Genomic DNA, 25,990 nt, shown 5'->3' with positions numbered 1-25,990 from the left:
GAGGGGGAAAGAGTCGGGATGTGTGAGCTTATGAAATCGTGGAAAGGGATAACAGATTGAAGCAACCGTGCCGTGCCCACTAGCGGCACAATCCCACCAGCCGCTTGCACACACATCCGTCTCACACTGGGCAGCGGAGCCACCACGTGAGAAATCTTCAGAGGATCGCCGAGTCCCTCGCTAAAATCGTTGGCTGGGATCGCTGGGCTGGGGATGCTTGCAAGAGGCAACTGCCCGTGGCTCTGCGGATCACAGGTATTCGGGCTCTTCTTTGGGGCATCTGAAAGATATGCATGTGGGTTTCAAACTCGGGAAAGACATTGTATCGATGCTGCACGGTGATGTTCGCTTCTAGTTTCGTTCATTTGGAAACCCTCCTGTTGTGCCCACTTTGTAATGCATAGAATGTATAATTATATATCTATATAATTATATCAAAACAATATATATATCTATATCTATATAATTATATCAAAACAATATATATATCTATATAATTATATCAAAACAATATATATATATATATAATTGTTTTGTTAACTCGCCCTGATGAATTATTCACAATAGAGCCGGATGCGACAGGAAAAGGCAGGTTCGGCCGTGCAATAGGTGGGTTTAGTTTGTTTTTGATATATGATGTTTAGATATATAAATATTTATGATCATCTTTTACGGTAAATGTAAACAATTATTATATATACATATAATTTTTGACATTTACCATAAAAGGGTGATCATAAAAGTCTGGCAAATTGCACAAGGAAAAAAAAAGCATTGTTTCTGGTGGATAATGCATTTTTAGTAAACAATTGTATTCACAATCCCAGGACTATCAACGTCGCCCACACAGCGGGTTTATATCGGCGACTGCCTCAAAAACACACTAATTAATATCGCAGCGTTTATTTCATTCATGTCCCACCAGTACGTGCATTATTAGACGTTTGCTTTTACCGCTTAAAAAAAAAATCAAAATTGGGTAATGGAAATGATCGATGTTTGGAGGAAGATGCCAAAACATTGCATATTCCACTACTATTTCTGTTGAAGTTGTGAGTTTTACTAACATTCATGTTTTATTAACGTAAAATATTCGTCCAACGATTAGATTTACTTCTAATCGTAAATGTATGTGGAGGTTCTGATAATAGGATTGAGTGCCAGAATGTGAGATTAACAGATGAATACAATATTACACAAATAACACATACACGATAAATGCTCCTTATCACGGATATCCCTTAACGATAGTTATATGTACTCATTACTCATTAGGAGCAGATATGCCTTTGCTGCTTTCAATGGTCAAGTGACATAACAATTTGTCTTTGGCCTTGATGAATAACCAGTGATAATCAGAAATGTGTAGCTCGCCCTCTTTAAAGCAACAAAATAAATAAACTATAAGTATTCAGACAGAATTTCCTATGGGAGATATCTGGATCCCAAGATTCTTCACAGGTGGTTTCCAAACATCAATGAGCTGTCAAAGTGAAAACCCCAGTGCAAGTGAACAGCATCTATTCAGTAAAATAAAATCAAACTGTGGAGGTCACTGCCTGAGTCTCTCCAGCAGTTCGTTTTTTTGCTCAAGATTACAACATCTGTGGACTATTGCGTCAACATCTATTCAGTGCTGGAAGGAAGCCCAGGAATCTGACAAGGAGCACCTGAAGGTCTTCATATTGAAACATGGTGTGGCATCACCAGAGATACACAGACTGATATCTTGTTTACACTTTTTGATGGAAAATAGGTTAAGGGGATTATAAAAGGATGAAGCATTGAAAAGAGAAGATCAAATGAACTAATAGAATATCCTTTTCATCTCACCTTGTAAAAATGTATTTGTTTCAAAGACTTAATTAAAATAATTTATTAAAATCATATAAAATCTTACTATTTATGACATAAGAACAGGAGAATTAATAGCTTATGAAAAGAATAATCCATTCCAAATATTGCTTCTCCAAGCAGTGAGGAATTTGAGCTGGGTTTTTATTGAGGATTAAAGTTTACTAGACCAAGGGGGACCCGTTGGGTCCTGTCCCCTCAACGTGCGGTTGCGGAGGGGGGGGGGGGGGGCTGCGGCAACACGCACTGACCAACCCCCACACATACACACTAACCAGCCCCCCCACACGCACTAACATACTACCCCACCCCCTTGATATTATATTAATATTATTCACTCGCTCCTTTTACTCCATCCCCCGCCCTATCCACTCACGCATAGTCCCCAATTGTGCAGGCAAGGCTAGGGAGAGGGATGGGGGTAGAGAGAGAGGGCAGAGAGAAAGAGGGCAGAGAGAGAGAGGGCAGAGAGAGAGCGGGCAGAGAGAGAGAGGGCACATAAAGAGAGAGAGGGAAGAGACAGGGAGAGAGGGCAGAGACAGGAAGAGAGGTCAGATACAGGAAGAGAGGGCAGAGACAGGGAGAGAGGGCAGAGACAGGGAGAGAGGGCAGAGACAGGGAGAGAGAACAGAGGGAGAGAAAGAGGGCAGAGGTGGAGAGAGAGGGCAGACAGTGAGAGGGGGTAGAGACAGAGAGAGGGGCAGAGACAGAGAGAGGGGGCAGAGATAGAGAGAGGGGGCAGAGACAGAGAGAGGGGGCAGAGACAGAGAGAGGGGGCAGAGACAGGGAGAGAGGGGGGGGGGGGGGGTGACGTCACTCGAAGTGCGTAGAGGATTTTGTGTGTGAAACGCCGCCGAGTAGACCCATTGTGACGTCATCAGCGAAAACGCGTCGTTTAAATTCAAAGTCTTTTGATATTTTTAAACATTTTCAGTAATGTCGACAAATAAAGCATGAAATGTTCAGATAAGGTGATTTTGGACTCAACGGGAAAAATGTCAACCGGAATATGTAAAAATGTTATTATTACCGCATAGTTTTTTCACGAAGATGTAAACACACACACATATACAAGGTCAGAGTTTTAGAGTTATATAGATATTTTGCTTTTCAATGTGTTACTTCACTCAGTCTTTTGGACATCTTGATAAACAAGCTGGAGTAAGGAAGGTTCATGAGCATGGGTAATTGGAGCAGGATTTGACCATATGGCCCCTCAAGCTGTCTTCACCATACAATAAGTTCACGGCTGGTCTCATCGTTTCCTACGCAGAAAGACCTAGGGCAAATATTGCGGCAGGAAGCAGATGAAGGTATAAGATATGATGTAAGAAAATGTAAAAGGGATAGATAAAGATATGTAGATACATACATCCATAGTTAAGTAGAGAAACACAAGGATTCAACACTAACTAGATAGTGTAGGATTGATGAAGAAGGAAAGAGAATAACAGGAAAAGGTCTTGACCCACAATGTCACCCATTCCTTCTCTCCAGAGATGCTGCCTGTCCCACTGAGTTATTCCAGCATTTTGTGTCTATTAATGGAAAAATAAAGCAGGGGAGTAATGTCTGCTATAAGTGATAGATTAGGTACGTTTAAAAGATGGCTCCAAGCTAATTATTCTTAATCAATAACAATGGAAAGATTTTACGGCAAATTCCGCCCGTCATTTTTTTGCCACATAGATTTACTAGATTTGCAGGTTTATCCAATGACAGCTATAGAATTGAGGACAGTCCATGTATGTTGTTGATCCTTAATTAGCTGAGGTCATCTATCAAATGGACAGTTAGAAGTTGCTGCTTTGCCAAGGATAAAGAAGGACAAATCACCTCCTTCGTCGATCTATCATCGATCAGCCATGATCACAATGAATGGCGGTGCTGGCTCGAAGGGCCGAATGGCCTCCTCCTGCACCTATTTTCTATGTTTCTATGTTTCATGAATATCCAATGTTATATGGTGTTGCAGATCCAATGATCATAGCAAGAAGCTCTGTAACCAGGCAAGGTGTACAACTGGCAAAGGTTGCACAATTTAAACTCATTTACGGAATGCTTCGCAGCTTAAGCAGTGATTCACTTGCATTATTTCAGCCATATCTTTGTTGCAATGAATCCAACAGTACAGAAAATTTATTGCAGAATTATACAAGGGTACCAACAACAGACTAAAATCGTTATTTGTTTGCAGGCTTTAAACCAAAATGATTTTCTAAATAGCACCATATAAAAGTCAATCTGCAAACATAATAGTGCTGTGTGATAAAATGCACCAGTATCACAACAGGGGGCTGTTGAAAGCAATGGATCTCATGTAGCAGACTTAACTGTGTGTCAATTTAAAGGGTGTTTGTTATTTCCTAGCCAAAAGAATGACTGTTAGTCCAGCATTATTGGTCCAGTATAGGGGGCAGAGTTGGATTCATGGGAGGTGGTCTTGGAGAGGAGGGTGCTCCTCAAACTGCAGAGCATCCTGGACAATACAGCTCACCCCCTCCATGACACACTGGTCAACCTGAGGAGTATCTTCAGCAACAGACTGGTTCCACCAAGATGCAGGACAGAACACCACAGGAGATCCTTCTTCTCTGTGGCTATGTAACTGTACAACTCCTCCCCCTTCTGTCATGGGGTAGACTGAGACTGACTCCAACTGGAAGGTGGGCAGCACTGTATTTAATGAGTTCAGTTTTACATGGGTTAGCCTGTGGGCAACTGGCCTGAAGAAGGGTTTCGACCCGAAACATTACCATTCCTTCTCTCCAGAGATGCTGCCTGTCCCGCTGAGTAACTCCAGCATTTGTGCCTATCTTGGGCATAGGATAAGCCAAGGTTGTGGATTTCAACAGTGTATGAGCTCAGGTGGAATGGAAATGGCCGGAGTTATTACATCCTCCCAATATCTCAAATGCATTCCCATTTCTGAACGATTGAATGAATGAATTGGCCTAGTATTCACATACAAGGAATTTGCCTTGTTGCTCCACCCACGTGACAACATGACATACAATGATGGTTAAGAATGATACATAAAACATTAATAAGAAAACATTATTGATTAAACATGCGAATTAAATAAAATGCCAGAGCAACACAGTCCTTTTTCAACAGTCCTTATCACGTTTCCTGCTCTCAAATTCCCAAACCCGACATTTCTGTGTTGTTGCATCTTTCATATTACCACCCGCTGATTGTGCGTGACAAGATTCTTTTGAACGTATACATATTGATATTAGTCGGAAGAAGGATCTCGACCCGAAACGTCACCCATTCCTTCTCTCCAAAGATGCTGCCTGTCCCGCTGAGTTACTCTAGCGTTTTGTATATTGATCTAGCCTTTGCCAATGTTCTGAAAGATAATTCATGCCAACTTAACGCTGTCTGAGAGACTGGATTATAATTATGAAGCACAAATTGCAGGACTGCATACAATTATAAACAAAACATGGAGTGCTCAGTTTCTCACTAAATTGAATATAATTTCTCTCACATTAGTTTGTAAGTTAACAGTGATTGTGGTTATTTCCCACTATGCAAATTTCTCTTTGTTTAAATGGCACATTCCACAAAATACTATTGCTCTATTATTCATGCTGGCCATGCATATATGCAATAATTTCTGATGAAACTATGCTGATTTGTTACATCATTACTCTTGCGCTTTACATATTAATGCGTAAAACCCACATCCATTGAGCCAGTGTTGCAATAACTAATATTGGACCAGTATTGACCACAAATGAAACATATTATTAATGACAGACACTATGATTAATTTCAAGAGCATTCCTAAGCCTCATTGTTATTTCTGTAGCTTAGCCCATGTCACCACTGCCTAAGTTAAAGTGGCATTAGCCTTTTAGTCTTTATTCTTTAGTCTTTAGAGATACAGCATGGAAACAGGCGATTTGGCCCAACGAGTCTGCACTGACCACCCTGTACAGTAACCTACACACACGAGGGACAATTTTACAACTTACCAAAGCCAATTAATCTAGAAACCTATGTAATGTGGGAGAAAACTGGCGCACTCGAGGAAAACACACGTTGTCAGGGGGAGAACATACAAACTCCGTACAGACAGCACCTGTAGTCAGGGTCGAACCCAAGTATCAAGCGTTGTAAGGCAGCAACTCTACCACTGCGCCACTGTGCCACCCCATTGGTGAGTGTTACCCAGGCAATCTAGAACCTTTTTCAGAGTCCCCATACAAACCTACTCCCATAATAAAATTAAACATTCATTTATTACAGTTTGTGAATTAATTTGCATTTTTGATGGATCACTGAATGTAGTTTGTACTGGAGCAAGTTATAGCATGAAATACACATTTGTATATGACCATTGCTTGAAAGAGTACAGAAAAGATTTACGAGGATGTTGTGAGGACTAGATGGTGTGAGCTGTAGGGAGAGCGGTTAAGTAGGCTGGGTTTCTATTCCATGGAGCGTAGAAAGATGAGGAGTGATCTTATAGAGGTATACAAAATCATGAGAGGAATAGATCGTGTAGATGTACAGTCTTTTACCCAGAGTTGGAGAATCGAGGACCAGAGGACATAGGTTCAAGGTGAAGGGGAAAAGATTTAATAGGAATCTGAGGGGTACGTTTTTCACACAGAGGGTGGTGGGTGTATGGAACAAGCTGCCAGAGGAGGTAGTTGAGGCTGGGGCTATCCCATCGTTTAAGAAACAGTTGGACAGGTACATGGATAGGACAGGCTTAGAGGGTTATGGACCAAGCGCAGGCAAGTGGGACTAGGGTAGCTGGGACATTGTTGGCTGGTGTGGACGTTGGGCCGAAGGACCTGTTTCCACACTGTATTACTCTATGACTCAATGGCCATTGGGCAACTTTAAAAAAAAACACAATTTCCGTGACTTTCCTACATGGTTTTGCTGAGCAAACAATCATAAGAAAATATACCAAAATAAATCACTTCTGTTGGTGAAAGGGTTGGTAACCGAAGGATCAGGATTTGTAAAAAAACATTGGGGGAGATGAATATAATTGTTTACATATTGTTATGAAGTGTCAACTACTGACTGAAAAGATGGACGAGGCAAATTTGATTTAAACATTTTTTTCAAAAAACTTAGAAAATTAGAGGACAGCAGGGAGAGATATGGTATGAAATTAATTTGGATAGCTCTCACAAATTTAAGACATACATTCATTCTGAATATCTCCTTCTGTGCAGAAAGTTTTTGCACGGTCATGTTACATCTATATAATGTAACTAGACTAAGTGGAACCCGTTGGGTCCCAGCATCACACGGGGGGGCAGGTCACCAACGCAATATTCCACCTCTCCACCAATTCCAATACTGCTCGCCAGTGGGGGGGGGGGGGGGGCTGTCTGTTGCGCTAGTATGGGTGTTGCGGGCTGAAGGTACTGGTTTCCAGAGGGCTAGTATAGACATTATGGGCCGTATGGATGCTTGGGCAGGCATCCAACTGTTGCAACAATTTTAAAAGCCAAGCCTAAGCAAACAATTGGGCTGCAGCTACCCGACAACCAAAATTTATTTTGTATACACAAATTTGTTAAAAAGGCGAGGCAAACAATTGGGCTGCAGACACCCGACAACCAAAATTCATTTTGTGAACACAAATTTGTTAAAAAAAAAGGCGAGGCAAACAATTGGGCGGCAGACACCCGACAACCAAAATTCATTTTGTGAACACAAATTTTTTTAAAAGGGCTACAGCCACTTTACCGCCGCATCGAGGGGACTCACCGTGGAGTAGACGTGCGTTCAGTGTTATTCGCAGCTCAAAGAGCCGTGACCTTCTCGCTTCCTGGTCTGGTAGAGACTGAGTGAGGCACGACACTTCCTGGTTTTATAGTCCCTTCCCCTGCCGCCAGCGGGAGCAGCAGAGAGAATGGGGAATTTTGTAAAAACATTAATATCTCTGTCATTTCTCATCGACGGGAAAAATCCTCCGCACTCATACGGCGGAAGGGGCTCTGAGCGAGGTGGCCAAAAATGACGGCGGTAGGTCGCGGCGTTCTCTCGGAAATCGAAGCACAGTCGGCCAAAAGCGGTCAAGATCAGAGATTTAGTAATATAGATGTAAGGATTTTCCTTTCTGAATGTTTCTCAGGATACTTCTGCATTCGATTGAGATACAGCCACTGGTGCAGGCATATGTGGGGTAGTGTTGATAAATGAATCCCACACACATTTGACATGCCAATTCCATTACTGTTGCTATGAGAAAGCGAATGTTAACAGCTACATAATGGAAAATTCACAGATGGAGGTAATCCGATCATGTACATACAGGTGAAAGAGCATCATAGAAGGGGAAGGGTCATAGGCCACAATCTCACTCACTACCATTTCATGGCATAGAGATTGGGGGTACAAGTAACTTGTGAACGACATTTTGAGGATCCATAAATCCTTTTATGCTGGATTGTATGACAGAAAGGCACAAGGCACATTGCCTCCCAGCCCTTCTTGTCTTATATCACGGAGGTCTTAGATTACAGTGAATGAGGAATATTTATTGTTAATTGCAAATCTGTGCTAAATCTTTGAACAATTTTATTTATGAGCTGGATACAAGCCTCAATCTATTGACAACTCTAAAATGATTACAGAGATAATATTTCCTAAACCTGATTACTAATCCTTCACATATTGCAGAAAGCTTCTCAGTTAATTGAGGTTGACTCTTCCAATAATAGGTTATTTGTACTACTGTACCTTGAAACGGATCCTGGATTTTCCAAAATGAAATCTGATGTAGGCACTGATGTAGGCATTGATATACTATTAGTTATTGAATAGAGAATTACTCAATACAGTAATGCAAACATAGCTTTGGAAGCACCTGTGCCCTGTACAGTGCTTAAATTATTTAAAACATTCTATACAATAAAATACCTTCTTAATTGTCTCTGGGATTGCTTAGTAAAGCACAAAATCTTAATAATTTGTGTATCATAAATATACTTTTTCTATCTCTGCAATCTGTTGCTTCCAACTTATAATTACAGTTGCAGAGACTCAATTCACTCGTGAGAAATATTAGTTTTGATTCTCTTATGATATAATTTTTTTTTTTTAAACCAATATCAAATTAACTAAGAAAACACCATAGGAGTATTCTGAAATTTTGACTGATAAGAATGCTCTATTTTGTTGTTTGTTAACAGCATTTACTTTTAATTATATTTTAATATTTGCTTAAAACCTGCCCTTGCAGAATATAGAAATATCAATGTATCTAAAATAGTGTGCCCTTTTTAAGATTCTCATCATAATCAGATTCTGATCAGATTGAAATTGTTTCTTTCTAACACATCCTGGGCAGAATTTCTAATTTTCTAATGTAATGTTATCACCTTTAATCATTGTTTGTTTCTTTTTACTATGGATGCCTCCTGACTTGCTGAATATTTCCAGCATTTTCTGTTTTTATCTCAGAATTTAGCAAGGTTTTGCAAAAATGGATGCAAACTGTTTTTGAATTAAAATGGAAGAATAGCACCTACATATTAAACTGCAGAAAATTAACCACATCCGTCAGTGTTGAATAGAGGATACAACCCATCTAGGCAGGTCCACTTTAGGTTGGAACATCCTGCTACTAGAATCAGGGACCGAAAACCCGGGGGGGTTGCTTTTGTCAGATGGCCCCCTCATGTTTTGAGAGGTGGGGGACATCTCCCCCAAGTTTTTGTGAGGATAGAGCGCGGCGATTGGAGGAGGGAGACGTGGCACAGATCTGCGCTTCATCCGCAGGCAGGGTCGATCCCGGCCGGGTCTCCAGCGCTGTCCCGAGTGCCCCCCCCCCTTCCATTTGTTGAATCAATGTTTTAAGATTACCTCCGGCTTTCATATCTTCTAAACAATACGTTCCTACTTACTTTGCTTTCCTTTTTATGATGGGCCACGAGTTACCACATAAAAAATACCATACTGTAAAACATTACTCAAAACCAAGTTATTCTTTACCTCAAAGATTGGCGATAATGTGTTTAGCAATCACACCCCATACAATCCCGATTTTATAAGGAATGTCTTTGCTAACCATTTGCTGATATGATCTCCATGTGATGGAAAGATATTGACATGAGGTATAAAATGTACGAGTAAATCCAATATAAAGTGCATATATAACGTGCAATATAAAGTCTCCTCATTGGAGGCCCTTGGGACCTCTGACTACCTTTGTTCAGATTTTATTGGACTTTATCTTGCATTAAACTTTATTCACATTATTCCCTTTATTGTGTATCTGTACACTGAGGGTGGCTCAATTGTAATCATATATTGTCTTTCCCCTGCTGGTTAGCAAGCAACAAAAGCTTTTCACTGTACTTCGGTACAAGTGACAATAAACTAAACTCAGACCAATAATAAGGTATATCAAAAAATGTATATATATGAGACTTTAACAAGTTCTCATCCTTTAAAGACTTCAAGGATCATTCTAAAAATGGTTTCCGAAATTAATTTCCACATCCAGTTATACGAAAGCAATATAAAAAATAATATTTTGTTTTTGAACAAAAATACTGTATCAAGAAGCTATAATATAATGACTAAGGAAGGGCTCAAATTGAATCTCGCAATCGGCCTTAAAATTGCATGAGGGGTGTGGACAGGGAGCAGATTGAGTTCACAATCAGCTCTCCAAGGCCACAGCAGAAGCAAGCATTGTATGGAGATGTATTACAATATGAATCCACCATGAAGCAAACCATGTATAATGCCAGATTACAAAATCTTCCTCATGCCTTATTTAGAATACTTAGTACACATTTTACCCATCAAATTACTGTGCAATAAATCATTGTTCATTTGCATTCCTGAATTCTATGCATAAGTAATCCTAAATTGCTTCATTCTTTCCACTTTCAGAGGACTCATGGTTCGAAAACAGCATTATTATGTTTAGGTCAAAAGGTCGTGGGTTCAAACCCCACTCTATATTAGAGCATATCATTTTAGTTGAATTTCAGCAGAGTTCTGAGGAGGTTGTGCATTTTCAAAGTTGTACCCTTTTAACCTGAGATACTAAAATGAGATCCAATTTCATGCAAGATGGAGGCAACACAAAGAATTCAGTGGCGTAATCTGAAAGAGAACTAAAACGTTATTTTGTTCAAGAAAAGAACTGCAGATGCTGGAAAAATCAAAGGTAGACGAAAATGCTGGAGAAACTCAGCGGGTGAGGCAGCATCTATAGAATGAAGGAATAGGTGAATTTTCGGGTTGAGACCCTTCTTCAGAAAGTTATTTTGATATCTGGCTAACATTTACTGCTTAACTGACCCAACAAACATGTATTAAACAGTCTTTAAACTTCTTTAGTATAGTTGCTGGTGTATTGAAGTATCAGTGGGTGTGAAGAATTTTGGGAAGTCCTTGGAATATAAAAGTTGCTATATAATCATGTTATTTATTTCCTTCGGAAGGTGCCTCAATCCCATTTTATAAAATTCTGATCAGCAAATCCAACTCTCTTTCCTGTCCTTTGTGTGTGCCCAGTCTTCCTTTCTTAAGGTCATGTGATGAGAGCAGGATTAGGCCATTCGGCCCATCAAGTCTACTCCGCCATTCAATCATGGCTGATCTATCTCTCACTCCTAACCCCATTCTCCTGCCGTCTCCCCATAATCCCTAACACCCGTACTAATCAAGAATCTACCTATCTCCACTTAAAAATATCCACTGACTTGGCCTCCACAACCTTCAGTGTCAAAGAATTCCACAGATTCACCACTCACTGACTAACAAAATTCCTCCTCATCTCCTTCCTAAAGGAACATCCTTTAATTCTGAGCCTATGACCATTTGTCTTTGACTCTCCCACTAGTGGAAACATCCTCTCCACATCCACTCTATCCAAGCTTTTCCCTATCCGGTACCATTCAATGGGGTTCTCCCTCATTCTTCTTCTAAACTCTAGTGAGTACAGGCCCAGTGCTGTCAAACGCATCCATCTTGTGATTGCTCTTAGGATATTTCATATAATATATAATATCACAATGCATGTGAATGTATAAATCCTAATGCTCCTGTCCCACTTAGGAAACCTGAACGGAAACCTCTGGAGACTTTGTGCCCCACCCAAGGTTTCCGAACGGTTCCCGGGGGTTCCCGGGTTTTTTTGTCAGTCTCCCTACCTGCTTCCACTACCTCCAACCTCCGGCAACCACCTGCAACCTCCGGGAACCGCACGGAAACCTTGGGTGGGGCGCAAAGTCTCCAGAGGTTTCCGTTCAGGTTTCCTAAGTGGGACAGGGGCATTAGGTTCTAATCTAATTCTATTATTATTATTAGTTTCTAATCTAATCTGTTTATCAAAAAAACCCATGGCCTGTGTTCATCTCTTACTGGCCCTGCTCTGTCCTGCCCCATCTCTTTTCCAGCATTCTGTCACAGCCCCCTGCAATCAGTCTGATAAGGATCCCGACCAAGAGCGTCACCTATCCATGTTCTCCAGAGAAGCTGCCTAACTCACTGATTTACTCCAACATTTTGTGTCTTTCCTTAGATTCTAGCGTTTATGCTTGAGGCAAGGCCCAGTTTCTTTTCTTTCTTTATTGTTAAATTATTTAATGAGAAAAACAAGTCCGGGGAGAATTCTGTTTGAAATTCCACCCCAGTGACAGAGACATTTTTAATGAAAAACAAGGCATGAATTCATATGTGTGTTACATAAATTAAACTTTCTGTCTGCCAATGGCAACAGTAATGTCAGTGACGAGAGGCAGCCACTTGAGTTATGGAGCAACCCCATTCATTTCATTTCATTTAGTTCTGTAACCTTCGACTGCACTGGGAAATAATAATACCCTGTCAGAAATAATCATAACAGCCATTTAGAAATTTAGTTTACATTTCCTTCCCCTTGCACTAATCATGCATAGCTGACCGAAGGAATAATTCATTTGGAGTAATCTGAAAGGATCAGCAGTTTTATATATATTTAATCTACCAGGTTGTGTTATGGTTGCATCATTTGTTTTCAAGCAAAGGTTAGCTCAAAGATAGCCACTAAAAGCTGGAGTAACTCAGTGGGTCAGAGAGCATCTCTGGAGAAAAGGAATAGGTGATGTTTCGGGTCGAGACCCTTCTTCAGACAAAGTCACCATTTCCTCTTTTCCAGAGATGCTGGCTGACCCGTTGAATTACTCCAAATGTTGTGTCTATCTTCAGTTCCTTCCTACTCAAGGTTTGCTCAACTGTTCTTTATTAAGCAAATACATGGATACAAAAAAGCAGAAGCAAATGCAGGGGAACTGCTCCCTCAAGCCTCCCCCCCCCCCGTCATTTAATATGATCATGGCTAATTCATGTTGTCCTCAACTCCTGCTTGTTGCCTATAACCCTCCATCTTTCCAAATTTTATCTATCTGTACATCAAATGATCTGGCCTTCATCAGCCCTGGAGACAGATAATTCCACAGATTCACTACCCTCTGGGGGAAGAAAGTTCAACGCACCATTTAAAAAAAATGATTGACCTCTTTTTTTGCAGCAAATTTACCTTGTTCCTGTTTCTTCCACAAGTAAAAACATGTCACTATTTATCCTGACATGACCCCTTGTGATGTTATATGGTTGAATAAGAACATCCCTCATTTTTCCAAGCTCTGAGGAAATCAGATCTAAACTCTCTTGATAGAACAATTCCTCACGCCAGGAATTAGCCCAGTGAATCTCCATTGAACTATCTCCTACATACTAAATCCTTTAATAGTTAAGGGAACCAAAACTGTGCAGAGTATTCCTAGAGTGGCCAGTACAGCTGTAACATCACCTTATTCTTAAAACAAACCCCTTTGCAATAAAAAGTTGCCTTTTATCTCTAAGATCATGGAGAAAGTAGTTTATGCTCAGCTGAAACTCTTCCTGGATGAGCACAATATTCGGGAGGTTTTCCAGTCTGGATTCAAGGCTATGCGTAGCACAGAGTCGGCTCTGCTAAGGGTCTTCAACGACATCTTCCTGGCAAACGACTCTGGTAATTATGTGGTTCTTGTCTTGCTGGACCTATCTGCCGCCTTCGATACAGTGGACCATGGAATTTTAATTTCCCGATTACAGCACCAAGTGGGCATTTGTGGCAGTGCCCTGGGATGGTTCAGGTCCTATCTGGCAGACAGAACCATGCGTGTAAGCCTTGCTGGCTTTGAATCCTCCTCCACTCCCTTGGTATATGGGGTTCCACAGGGCTCAATTTTAGGGCCCCTGCTCTTCTCTTTATACCTACTTCCTCTCGGGTCAATTTTAAGAAGGCATGGCATCTCCTTTCACTTTTACGCAGATGATAGCCAGTTATATATGCCACTCAGGAAAGAAGATGACTATTCTCTAAAATCACTTCTGTCTTGTCTTGAGGACATTAAGTCCTGGATGGCCTTAAACTTTCTGGGACTTAATGAAGAGAAGACAGAGGTGATTTTGTTTGGCCCCAATGGCTGCCGTGAACCTCCCTTTGTTGACTTGGGTCCACTGGCATTGTCTGTAAAGCCAACCGTTTTGAACCTGGGTTTTAGGATGGACGGTGATTTTAAACTAGATAAACAAATAGGCGCGGTGGTTAAGTCCAGCTTCTTTCACCGAAGGAAGCTGGCAAAGGTGAAGCCCATTCTCGAGCGGCAGCATTTTGAAACAGTAATCCATGCCTTTATTACATCTAGGCTGGATTACTGTAACGCACTCTACTCTGGAGTCGCACGAGCTTCATTGGCTCGTCTCCAGCTTGTTCAAAATGCTGCCGCTCGCCTTTTGACCGGAACTCGAAAGAGGGAGCACATTACGCCAATTTTGGCCTCCCTTCACTGGCTCCCAGTGCACTTTCGAGTTCATTTCAAAATTATTTTATTTGTTTTTAAATCGTTGAATGGGCTCGCCCCGCCTTACCTCTCTGAGCTGCTCCACCTATATGCTCCTGCCCGGTGCCTCAGGTCAGCTGATCAGCTGCTCCTTGAGGTACCAAGGTCTAAGCGGAAGCTCAGAGGGGATAGAGCCTTTTCTGTTGCTGCTCCGGCACTCTGGAACACCTTGCCGTTGCACATCAGACAGGCCCCCTCACTGTCCATATTCAAATCCTCCCTAAAAACACATTTTTATTCTTTGGCTTTCGACACTGGCTGAGACATTGCTCCTGTTCTTAGTGCTTTTAATGTCTTTTAATTTTTAGTGTGTTTTTTATAGTCCTTCGTTTTACAGTTTTTAATGGTTTGTAATAGCTTTTTGTCCATGAGTTCTCATGTACAGCACTTTGTGGCAACTGCAGTTGTTTAAAGTGCTTTATAAATAAAGTTAATAATAATAATAATAATAATAAAAAAACAAATATCACTTTCTCAGCTCCATCTCCACTGTATCTGCTCCCAAGATATCCCCTTTCTTCAGTAAACATTTCTTTCCCCTGCTGATGTGGATGGAACCTTCACCCATGTCTCCTTTGTGTCCTGCAGTTCGGCTGTCACTTCAGATGGAACAAGGATAATGTTCCCTAAGTCTTCATATTTAATCCTACCTGCCTCCAAATCGACCACGTCATTTCCCAATATTCCCACCACCTTCAAGGTGATCCTACCACCAGTCACACCTTCCCGTACTCCCCTCCCCCCCCCTTCTGCTTTCCATAGGGACCACTCTTTACGCATATCCTCAGTTCACTCATTCCTTCTGACCCAACCCGCCACCTCTGCAAGTACTTCCCGCATGCAACCACAGTAGATGAAACACCTGTCCCCACATCCCATTTCTCACTTCCTTTCAGATATCCCAGCAGCCATTCCAGGTGAGACAGAAGTTCACATGCACCTTTTCAAACCACGTCTACTTCATTCAGTGCTCACTATGTGGCCTCCTTTACATTGGCGAGGACAAGCATAGACTAGGCGACCATTTCCTTGAACACTTATGCTCTGTCCACCATGCGCTAGATCCCTTCATTGCAAACTATTTCAACTCCCCTTCCTATTCCCATATCATTGTTTCTGTCTTTAGCCTCCTCCATTGCCAGGGTGGCCACACGCAAACTGAAGGGACAGAACCTCATATTCCACTTGGATAGTTTACAACAAAAAAGTACAAACATTGAATTGTCCAACTTCATGCAATACCTCGCCTAACCCTCTTTCTTTGCCATCTCACACCCCCACCCTGGTGCACTCCCACTTCTCCCAGCATCTCCCACCCTCCTCCCACAATCACCCAACTAATCCCCCCTTCTTTGTATACTCACCTCCTATCCGCGAGTACTCTATTTCATTTTCTCAATCCCTGTCCCCCTCCACCCATATACCCTCACCCTCCTTCAGGCCTTAAGCTTCACTGCTCCCCTTCTCCTTATCTGACACCCTTTTTACTCTTTTTCATTTTTAGTTTAGTTTAGTTTAGAAATATACAGTGGAAACAGGCCCTGTGGCCCACTGGGTCCGCACCGACCAGCGATCCCGCACATTAACACCATCCTACAAACACTAGGGACAATTTACACATACACCAAGCCAACTAACCTAAATATCTGTACGTCTTTGGAGTGTGGGAGGAAACCGAGGATCTCGGCGGAAACCCATGCGTTTACGGGGAGAACGTACAGAACTCTGTATAGTCAGCACCCGTCGCCTGGATCGAACTCGGGTCTCTGGCCCTGCAAGCGCTGTAAGACAGCAACTCTACCGCTGCACCACCGTGGCCGTCCACAAATGTCCAGCTTTGGTTGCTTACTCCTCCCTTCACCCAAGTAAACATTCTTCACCAATATCCTCCAATCACTTGCCAGGCTATGTTCCAACCCCACCTCTGACCCGAAACACAGCCTGTGATGCTGCCCGACCTGCTGGCTATTTTGTTCTTTGCTCCAGCACTTTTTGTTTTACCCCATTAACATTTATCTTCTTAACTCTCTGTTGTACCTGCCTGCGAACGTGTTGTGATTCATGCACTGCAAACACACTTTGAACCACACTCATTTGCTGTCTCTATTCATTTACATAATAGCTGCCTTTTAATTGCAGTGTTACCTCTAATTGACTTTAATTTATTCAGATGATGCTGTCCATTGGAGTTCAAAATACAAAGAGGTTTCACAGATAAATTCTGAAACTGCAAGAATTTATGCAGAATATGTCTTTGTGCTTATTATACTGAACATAATACACATTGAGGGTTTCAGGCAAACATCTATTGAGTACCTTTAATTACAGTGAAAATATAACTGCCACAGATGTTGGGATTGTATTCATCATACTAACAAAATCATCCTTTAATTTTTGCTATTGCTGAACTTGTCTTTTCACGTATCATTCGGAGATTTACCCAATGCAAGGCGTACGAACGGCACCAACTTGACAGGATTGTGAAGACCGCCAGCAGGATTATTGGTGCTCCACTCCCTTTCTTGCTGGACATATACAGGAAGAGATGTATCAACAGAGCCATCTCCATCATCAAAGACCCCTACCACCCATCGCATCACATATTCTCCATCCTGCCATCTGGGAAGAGGTACAGGAGCATTAGCTGCAAAACCAGCAGGATGCTCCTCAGCTTCTTCCCGCAGGCTATAAGACTGATAAACGGACTTAGCCCCCTGCCAAAGTATCGCGCACCAACCACCAACCTGGACAGAGCCACTGTCGTGCCGCTGCCGATCGTAACGCCTGGAGAATTTCCACTGTAAAATTTCCAAATTTTATCGATCTGTACATCAAATGATCTGGCCTTCATCAGCCCTGGAGACAGATAATTCCACAGATTCACTACCCTCTGGGGGAAGAAAGTTCAACGCACCATTTAAAAAAAATGATTGACCTCTTTTTTTGCAGCAAATTTACCTTGTTCCTGTTTCTTCCACAAGTAAAAACATGTCACTATTTATCCTGACATGACCCCTTGTGATGTTATATGGTTCAATAAGAACATCCCTCATTTTACCAAGCTCTGAGGAAATCAGATCTAAACTCTCTTGATAGAACAATTCCTCACGCCAGGAATTAGCCCAGTGAATCTCCATTGAACTATCTCCTACATACTAAATCCTTTAATAGTTAAGGGAACCAAAACTGTGCAAAGTATTCCTAGAGTGGCCAGTACAGCTGTAACATCACCACCTTATTCTTAAAACAAACCCCTTTGCAATAAAAAACAAATATCACTTTCTCAGCTCCATCTCCACTGTATCTGCTCCCAAGATATCCCCTTTCTTCAGTAAACATTTCTTTCCCCTGCTGGTGTGGATGGAACCCTCACCCATGTCTCCTTTGTGTCCTGCAGTTCGGCTGTCACTTCAGATGGAACAAGGATAATGTTCCCTAAGTCTTCATATTTCACCCTACCTGCCTCCAAATCGACCACATCATTTTCCAATATTCCCACCACCTTCAAGGTGATCCTACCACCAGTCACACCTTCCCGTACTACCCTCCCCCCCCCTTCTGCTTTCCATAGGGACCACTCTTTACGCATATCCTCAGTTCACTCATTCCTTCTGACCCAACCCGCCACCTCTGCAAGTACTTCCCGCATGCAACCATAGTAGATGAAACACCTGTCCCCACATCCCATCTCTCACTTCCTTTCAGATATCCCAGCAGCCATTCCAGGTGAGACAGAAGTTCACATGCACCTTTTCAAACCATGTCTACTTCATTCAGTGCTCACTATGTGGCCTCCTTTACATTGGCGAGGACAAGCATAGACTAGGCGACCATTTCCTTGAACACTTATGCTCTGTCCTCCATGCGCTAGATCCCTTCATTGCGAACTATTTCAACTCCCCTTCCTATTCCCATATCGTTGTTTCTGTCTTTGGCCTCCTCCATTGCCAGTGAGGCCACACGCAAACTGAAGGAACAGAACCTCATATTCCACTTGGATAGTTTACAACAACAAAGTACAAACATTGAATTGTCCAACTTCATGCAATACCTCGCCTAACCCTCTTTCTTTGCCATCTCACACCCCCACCCTGGTGCACTCCCACTTCTCCCAGCATCTCCCACCCTCCTCCCACAATCACCCAACTAATCCCCCCTTCTTTGTATACTCACCTCCTATCCGCGAGTACTCTATTTCATTTTCTCAATCCCTGTCCCCCTCCACCCATATACCCTCACCCTCCTTCAGGCCTTAAGCTTCACTGCTCCCCTTCTCCTTATCTGACACCCTTTTTACTCTTTTTCATTTTTAGTTTAGTTTAGTTTAGAAATGTACAGTGGAAACAGGCCCTGTGGCCCACTGGGTCGGCACCGACCAGCGATCCCGCACATTAACACCATCCTACAAACACTAGGGACAATTTACACATACACCAAGCCAATTAACCTAAATATCTGTACGTCTTTGGAGTGTGGGAGAAAACCGAGGATCTCGGCGGAAACCCATGCTTTTACGGGGAGAACGTACAGAACTCTGTATAGTCAGCACCCGTCGCCTGGATCGAACTCGGGTCTCTGGCCCTGCAAGCGCTGTAAGACAGCAACTCTACCGCTGCACCACCGTGGCCGTCCACAAATGTCCAGCTTTGGTTGCTTACTCCTCCCTTCACCCAAGTAAACATTCTTCACCAATATCCTCCAATCACTTGCCAGGCTATGTTCCAACCCCACCTCTGACCCGAAACACAGCCTGTGGTGCTGCCCGACCTGCTGGGTATTTTGTTCTTTGCTCCAGCACTTTTTGTTTTACCCCTTTAACATTTATCTTCTTAACTCTCTGTTGTACCTGCCTGCTAATGTTTTGTGATTCATGCACTGCAAACACACTTTGAACCACACTCATTTGCTGTCTCTATTCATTTACATAATAGCTGCCTTTTAATTGCAGTGTTACCTCTAATTGACTTTAATTTATTCAGATGATGCTGTCCATTGGAGTTCAAAATACAAAGAGGTTTCACAGATAAATTCTGAAACTGCAAGAATTTATGCAGAATATGTCTTTGTGCTTATTATACTGAACATAATACACGTTGAGGGTTTCAGGCAAACATCTATTGAGTACCTTTAATTACAGTGAAAATATAACTGCCACAGATGTTGGGATTGTATTCATCATACTAACAAAATCATCCTTTAATTTTTGCTATTGCTGAACTTGTCTTTTCACATATCATTCGGAGATTTACCCAATAAAGGAAAGACATTCTGAACACCTAGAACTAGTTTCCAATTCAACTCTATTACATTGTATGTGTTGGAAGGAACTGCTGAAGCTGGTTTGTACTAAAGATAGATACAGTGTGAAGAAGGGTCTTGGCTCGAAATGTCACCTATTCCTTTTCTCTAAAGATGTTGCCTGACCCGTTGAGTTACTGCAGTATTTGTGTCTATCTTCTATTACATGGTACTTGGGCGACCATGTTAAAAATAGATATACTTTTACATAGGTACACAAAAATGCTGGAGAAACTCAGCGGGTGCAGCAGCATTTATGGAGCGAAGGAAATAGGCAACGTTTCGGGCCGAAACCCTTCCTCAGACATAATATACATTTACTCTGAAGAAGGGTTTCGGCCCGAAACGTCGCCTATTTCCTTCGCTCCATAGATGCTGCTGCACCCGCTGAGTTTCCCCAGCAATTTTGTGTACCTTCGATATTCCAGCATCTGCAGTTCCCTTTTGAACATATACATTTACATACTCTGTTTGTCATTATTTTAGGATTTCAACATGATTTATATAAAATGAATTAATTTGTAGCACAATTACCATCATTTTGTAGTTAAATGCTGTATCCATATTGCACACAAAATGAGTAGTGTGTTTCATAATCAATTAATCTCCCCTTGGTGATGTTTTGAGTGATATTGACCTTTTAAAAGATCCTGCTCGCTTTTGAAATTAACGCATTGCTTCAGTGTTGTGGCTAACTAACATTTCAAAAACAAGGTTATTTGTCTCAAATTATTCACAGTCAGCTGTTGGTATGTAGGACATTTGCCTTTCTATAAAAATATATGATTTAGATAAAACAAATATTAAAATGAGATAAAAATTACAAGCAGTTAATTAACAAAATCGGTTTAATCTCTGCTATTTCACTGCATTCTTTTAAAATCTCTACTGCTAATGCAACATTTCTTATCTGTGCACTGTAATTGGCTCGACTGTAATCATGCATTGTCTTTCCGCTGACTGGTTAGCAACAAAAGCTTTTCACTGTACTTCGGTACCCTGACAATAAACTGAACTGAGCTACTGTTAAAAATATTTTAGCATATCAAGTGCAACAGGGAAGGTGCAACGCGTAGACTGCGAAGTGAAATGGAATGGTAATGAAGGAAGAAACTAAAGATATGCTGGAGGCAATTTATCTTGACTCGTCCTTGTTTAACAGATATATTTTCTTTATAGTGGATTGTTATGGTAGAACTTGGATCAGTCGAAGTTCAAGTCCAAGTCCAGTCCAAGTTGGATCCTGATATTCTGTTGAATTGTTTGATTTTTCCAATCAGGAGCTGACTATCATGTTGCTACTTTCCTAACATTTTTATTTACTAGCAGCATCTTTTATTTTAAGCAATGTTTAAGAAAGAACTGCAGATGCTGGAAAAATCGTAGGTAGACAAAAAAGCTGGAGAAACTCAGCAGGTGAGGCTGAAATGTCGCCTATTTCCTTCACTCCATAGATGCTGCCTCACCCGCTGAGTTTCCCCAGCTTTTTTGTCTACCTTTTATTTTAAGCAGGTTATTTAAGAGCCAATTAACGCTCTAATAATTGTTAGATATGATGTTATTTGAAGTCACTAATTTCATTTGATATTCTTTTTTAGGAATACTGTGAAAGGAAGACACACCTGGGTCTGAACAGTTGTGGATCAGCACCTGAAAGCAGCATTTCTTGCCAGTTGGGTAGACCCGCCACTATTCAGCAGGAAATCCTTTCCTTTCTTCAACTCTCACATATCTGCTTGAAAGATCCTGAACCATTGCAACAATAGAGAGATTCCGCATCAGAGCATCATTGCAGAATTGCGAATGTGAACAAAGTTATTTACATTTCTGAATAATTCTTTTGATAGCTTGAAATTAAATTAGATATCTATCGCAAATGTCCTCACTGACTCTTATGTGACTGTGATAGTTAACCTTCTAATGCACATTGATGGTGATTTTCTGCTGATACAACATGAAGGATTGCTGATACACATTTAATTATATTCACAATATGTTATGCGGTGATAACGTGCATTGTGTGTAATCTTACATTACAAATGTAATCGGCCAATTACTGATTGGTACAGGAGCGATGGCAATCTATAGCTTGCATCATTTACATTTCCTTGGTTGGCACATGATTAGTCATTGAACTGATTCTTGTTTTATTACACATCATGTGCAATTTGGTTCTCTGAATATATATAAACCATCCGCCCAAAATGGATATTGAGGAAAAAAATAAAAGTAATATCACTGTTATGTCCGATAATGCTAACAGCACATCCTTATATGGACAAGGTCCCCCATCATGGGATGATTATAATGGAAGCATACATGATATCAGATATATACTGGTTGGAATTTACACATTGATAACAGTTCTGGGGCTTCTTGGTAACTTTTGTGTTGTGGTTGCTTTGTGCAAAAACTTAAAGCAGAAATCAATGATTAATTTTCTGATTGGAAATTTAGCGTTATCTGACATTTTAATTCTGTTATTTTGTTCTCCATTTACATTGACTTATGTACTTCTGGATCAATGGATCTTTGGGGAAATCATGTGCTATATAGTACCATTTGTTCAGTGTGTAAGTGTTATGGTTTCTATACTAATGCTGATGTCAATTGCTATGGTTAGATATCAGATGATCAACAATCCATTATCCAATAATTTCACCATAAATACAGGTTACGTGTTAATGGGAACTGTGTGGATTATTGGATTCACGATTTGCTCACCATTACCCATCTTTCATAAAATAATAGACCTAAGTGAAACTGTTCACTTGGTGTCCTTAAAAAATAAATTCTTATGTATTGAGGCATGGCCTTCTGATTCTTACAGATTCGCCTATACCTTGTCCTTGTTATTCATTCAGTATATTTTGCCTATAGTTTGCCTAACAATCAGCCACGCCAGCGTGTGCAGGAAGATTAGTGCCACGGTGCCAAGCACACAAAGTAGATCTGATGAGAATGAAATGATAAACTTAACGATACACCAGCCAGCTAACAAGCTTTCGGCCACGCAGCACTCAAAGATACAAGGATGGAACTATTCCCTTCTGAGGAAACACAAGAAGAGGTACAGTAGGAAGTGCGCCACTGTCGTGCCTGCCATGGTCAAAGTCCACAAGAATGACCTGGCACACAATGGTTCGAACAGTGCGCAACCTCTGCCCGCTTCCTTTCTACCAGGTGTGCCCATTTGCTTTGAAGTGAAACCAATGGAATCAGAGGGGGCCACTGACCCACATATTATTCCTGTGACATCCAAATCCATCACCAGATTGAGGAAGCGATCACGCAGTGTTTTCTACAAGCTGACCATCGTGATCGTTGCTTTTACTGTCAGCTGGATGCCTCTACATATCTTTCATCTATTAACCGACTTCAATGACAATCTGATTTCCAACAGACACTTCAAGCTGGTTTATTGCATTTGTCACTTGTTGGGATTGCTGTCCTGTTGTCTGAATCCTATACTATATGGATTCTTGAATAATGGTATCAAATCCAGTCTACAATCCTTGGTCAAATGCTTTTGGGTAAAATAATACCCAGAGAGGACAGAAGTTGGGGTTTGTCATATCCAGCTTACTCAGTCATATGAACAGTGAATTAATACCAGGTCACTGAATTCAATTTGACAGTATGGCTCTGATCAATACATGGTCCTAAATCAATCGAACTCATTCCCTGATGTACTATACTAAAGGTTTTGTTAAAATAACTCGCTATCTTACTGAAATCATGATGGGAAATTTAATATAGATTTTTACTGAGTTTTACAGTGGTATATAAACAAGAAGTAACCGTTATATTGTGATGTTATTCATTTTGTCAATTTGATAACAATTAGAGGTTCCAGAAATATTCATAAAATGAGCTAATGTAAAAAAGGGAATTTTTTGCTTGTTGATTTAATATTTATTGACTCAATGAACCAATTACACAATGTGGTCTTGTACTTTTTTAAAGTTCAGTGATATTTTTAGGCTTCAGATATTATCAAAGGAAACATTGAAAACCAAGATTTTGATGTCAAGCTGTTTTGAACCAAAGAGAAATCACTATTCCAGTCATCTTCACACCTTTCATTCTGACTTAATGTGAAAGGAGGTCACAAATGCAGACAATACGAAATATATATTCCATGCCACTATCAAAAGCAACCCCTCAATCATACGCTAAAACCAATGACTCTAAAATATCTTATTTTACCAGTCTGTCATAGTGTTTCATGTTCTGTGCACTGCTTGCAATTTACAAGTTTAAAACAGTTTTGAAAGCAGAACTGTATTAAAAGTCATTCGGTAAAGCATATTTGTGTGTGCAGAAACAGAATATTGTTACTTTAAACCGTGTCATTGCATCACTTTGATGCCGTGTCCTTTGATTTTGATGATTCTTTTGAGAATGATTCATTGTTGATATAATACACCTTCAACAATTTTTTCTCTCACAATAACACCGATGCCATCACTGATTGCTGAATTCATTTGCCATTAAATGTCAGACAAAAAGAAGTGTTTGATAAGGTTTCATTTAAAAAATATATAATTTACTTTAAGCAACTTATATTTTAAAATGATCTGAACTGGTAGTTTAATTAGTTATTTTTTATTATAACCTGTTAGATTGTCATGATATTCTGACCAATTGAAAATTGTACACTTACTCTGCAGAACATTGTTTCTGGTTGAAACATTATAGAAGAAAATTACAAATTGATCCTAACTACAATAAATGTTAATTATTAAAGACTAAAAAATAGTAAATAAAATTAGAAGAGAGTGATGCATTTAGATTATTATATCTTTTCATATTTACATATGGCTGTATGGTAATTCGCACATCACTGTATGTTAATTGGTACATGTGACAACAAAAGACCTTTGAAACCTTTGAAATTTACACCTGCATGCATTAGTTAAATGGTTGTGGAAGTAATGACTTAACTCAGTTTCATTTAGTTAGTATGAATTTGATTGATTTTGGTGAGATCTAATTTCACTTTGCATCGAATGTCGTTGCTTGCTGATATGCTGATAATAGCAGTTTACAATGGCGCATTTTTGGCTGTGGGCACTGATACGGACAAATGATGCCTGGAATGCTGAAATATAAACTTTTGTGTTGTCTGAGTATGTAAACACTTAAACCCTTATTTGTCATTATGCTCTGGCCTGTTTTATAAGTACATTCCTATGCTTCAATGCTCCAGTATGTTCTGCTAAAGAGAATGCAGAATTAAAACAAAGAACTTCCAAGTAAGAATTTGTTTTGCAAATGAAATGAATCAAAGTTGAAATGGATGCTTATTTGGGAAAAAAACGTGTTTTCTTATTTGAATATTGTATTTATAACGAATCGTGCACATTATTTCCATTTGGTAATGAAATAATATTATGTAAAGCTTGAAATTGAACATTTCTTCATCATAGTATAAGAATAAACAATAAAATGACTTCTGTTTCTGAATTTTGTTGTCAAATTCATTGACAGCATTGCATCCTCATTCTAAATGGAGCTGTGAAGAGAGGCTGACCAATGTTGGTGTGGAAGAAGACTACCGAATCACCTTCAAACTGAGAGAAACTTAAATAAAGGGCGGCACAGTGGCACAGCTGTAGAGTAGCTGCCTTACAGCGCTTGCAGCGCCAGAATCCCAGGTTCAATCCTGACTACAGGTGCTGTCTGTAGGGAGTTTGTACGTTCTCTCCATGACCTGTGTGGATTTGCTCAGCGATTTTCGGTTTCCTCCCACATTCCAAAGATGTACAGGTTTGTAGGGTTAAATGGCTTGGTAGACGTGTAAATTGTCCCTGGTGTGTGTTAATGTGCAGGGATCGTTGGTCAGTGCGGACTAGGTGGGCCGAAGGGCCTGTTTCTGCGCTATATCTCTAAGCTAAACTAAACTATCTCCCATTCCTGAAATCCAATTTTAACTAGTAAAATTTAGTAAGTTAAAATTATCT

The 25,990-nt window shown here is 40.6% G+C and overlaps 1 protein-coding gene across 1 annotated transcript; it reads left to right on the top strand.

Moving 5' to 3' along the window:
* The first annotated feature begins 18 nt into the window (after positions 1-18).
* Positions 19-25,438, top strand: npy5r (neuropeptide Y receptor Y5). Its single transcript, XM_033018227.1, has 2 exons — positions 19-255; positions 21,623-25,438. The coding sequence occupies exon 2, from the start codon at positions 22,229-22,231 to the stop codon at positions 23,564-23,566; it is 1,338 nt and encodes a 445-aa protein (XP_032874118.1). The 5' UTR covers positions 19-255; positions 21,623-22,228; the 3' UTR covers positions 23,567-25,438.
* The last annotated feature ends 552 nt before the right edge of the window (positions 25,439-25,990 follow it).

The sequence above is a fragment of the Amblyraja radiata genome, chromosome 1 (genome assembly GCF_010909765.2).
Source record: "Amblyraja radiata isolate CabotCenter1 chromosome 1, sAmbRad1.1.pri, whole genome shotgun sequence".
Taxonomy (NCBI): Eukaryota; Metazoa; Chordata; class Chondrichthyes; order Rajiformes; family Rajidae; genus Amblyraja; species Amblyraja radiata.
The sequence above is the reverse complement of the archived record's forward strand: the minus strand, read 5'-3'. Positions and strand labels throughout refer to the sequence as shown.

What these genes read in the sequence shown, in the direction of transcription:
- npy5r (XM_033018227.1), top strand. Translation starts at nt 22,229, where the DNA reads ATGGATATTGAGGAAAAAAATAAAAGTAATATCACTGTTATGTCCGAT.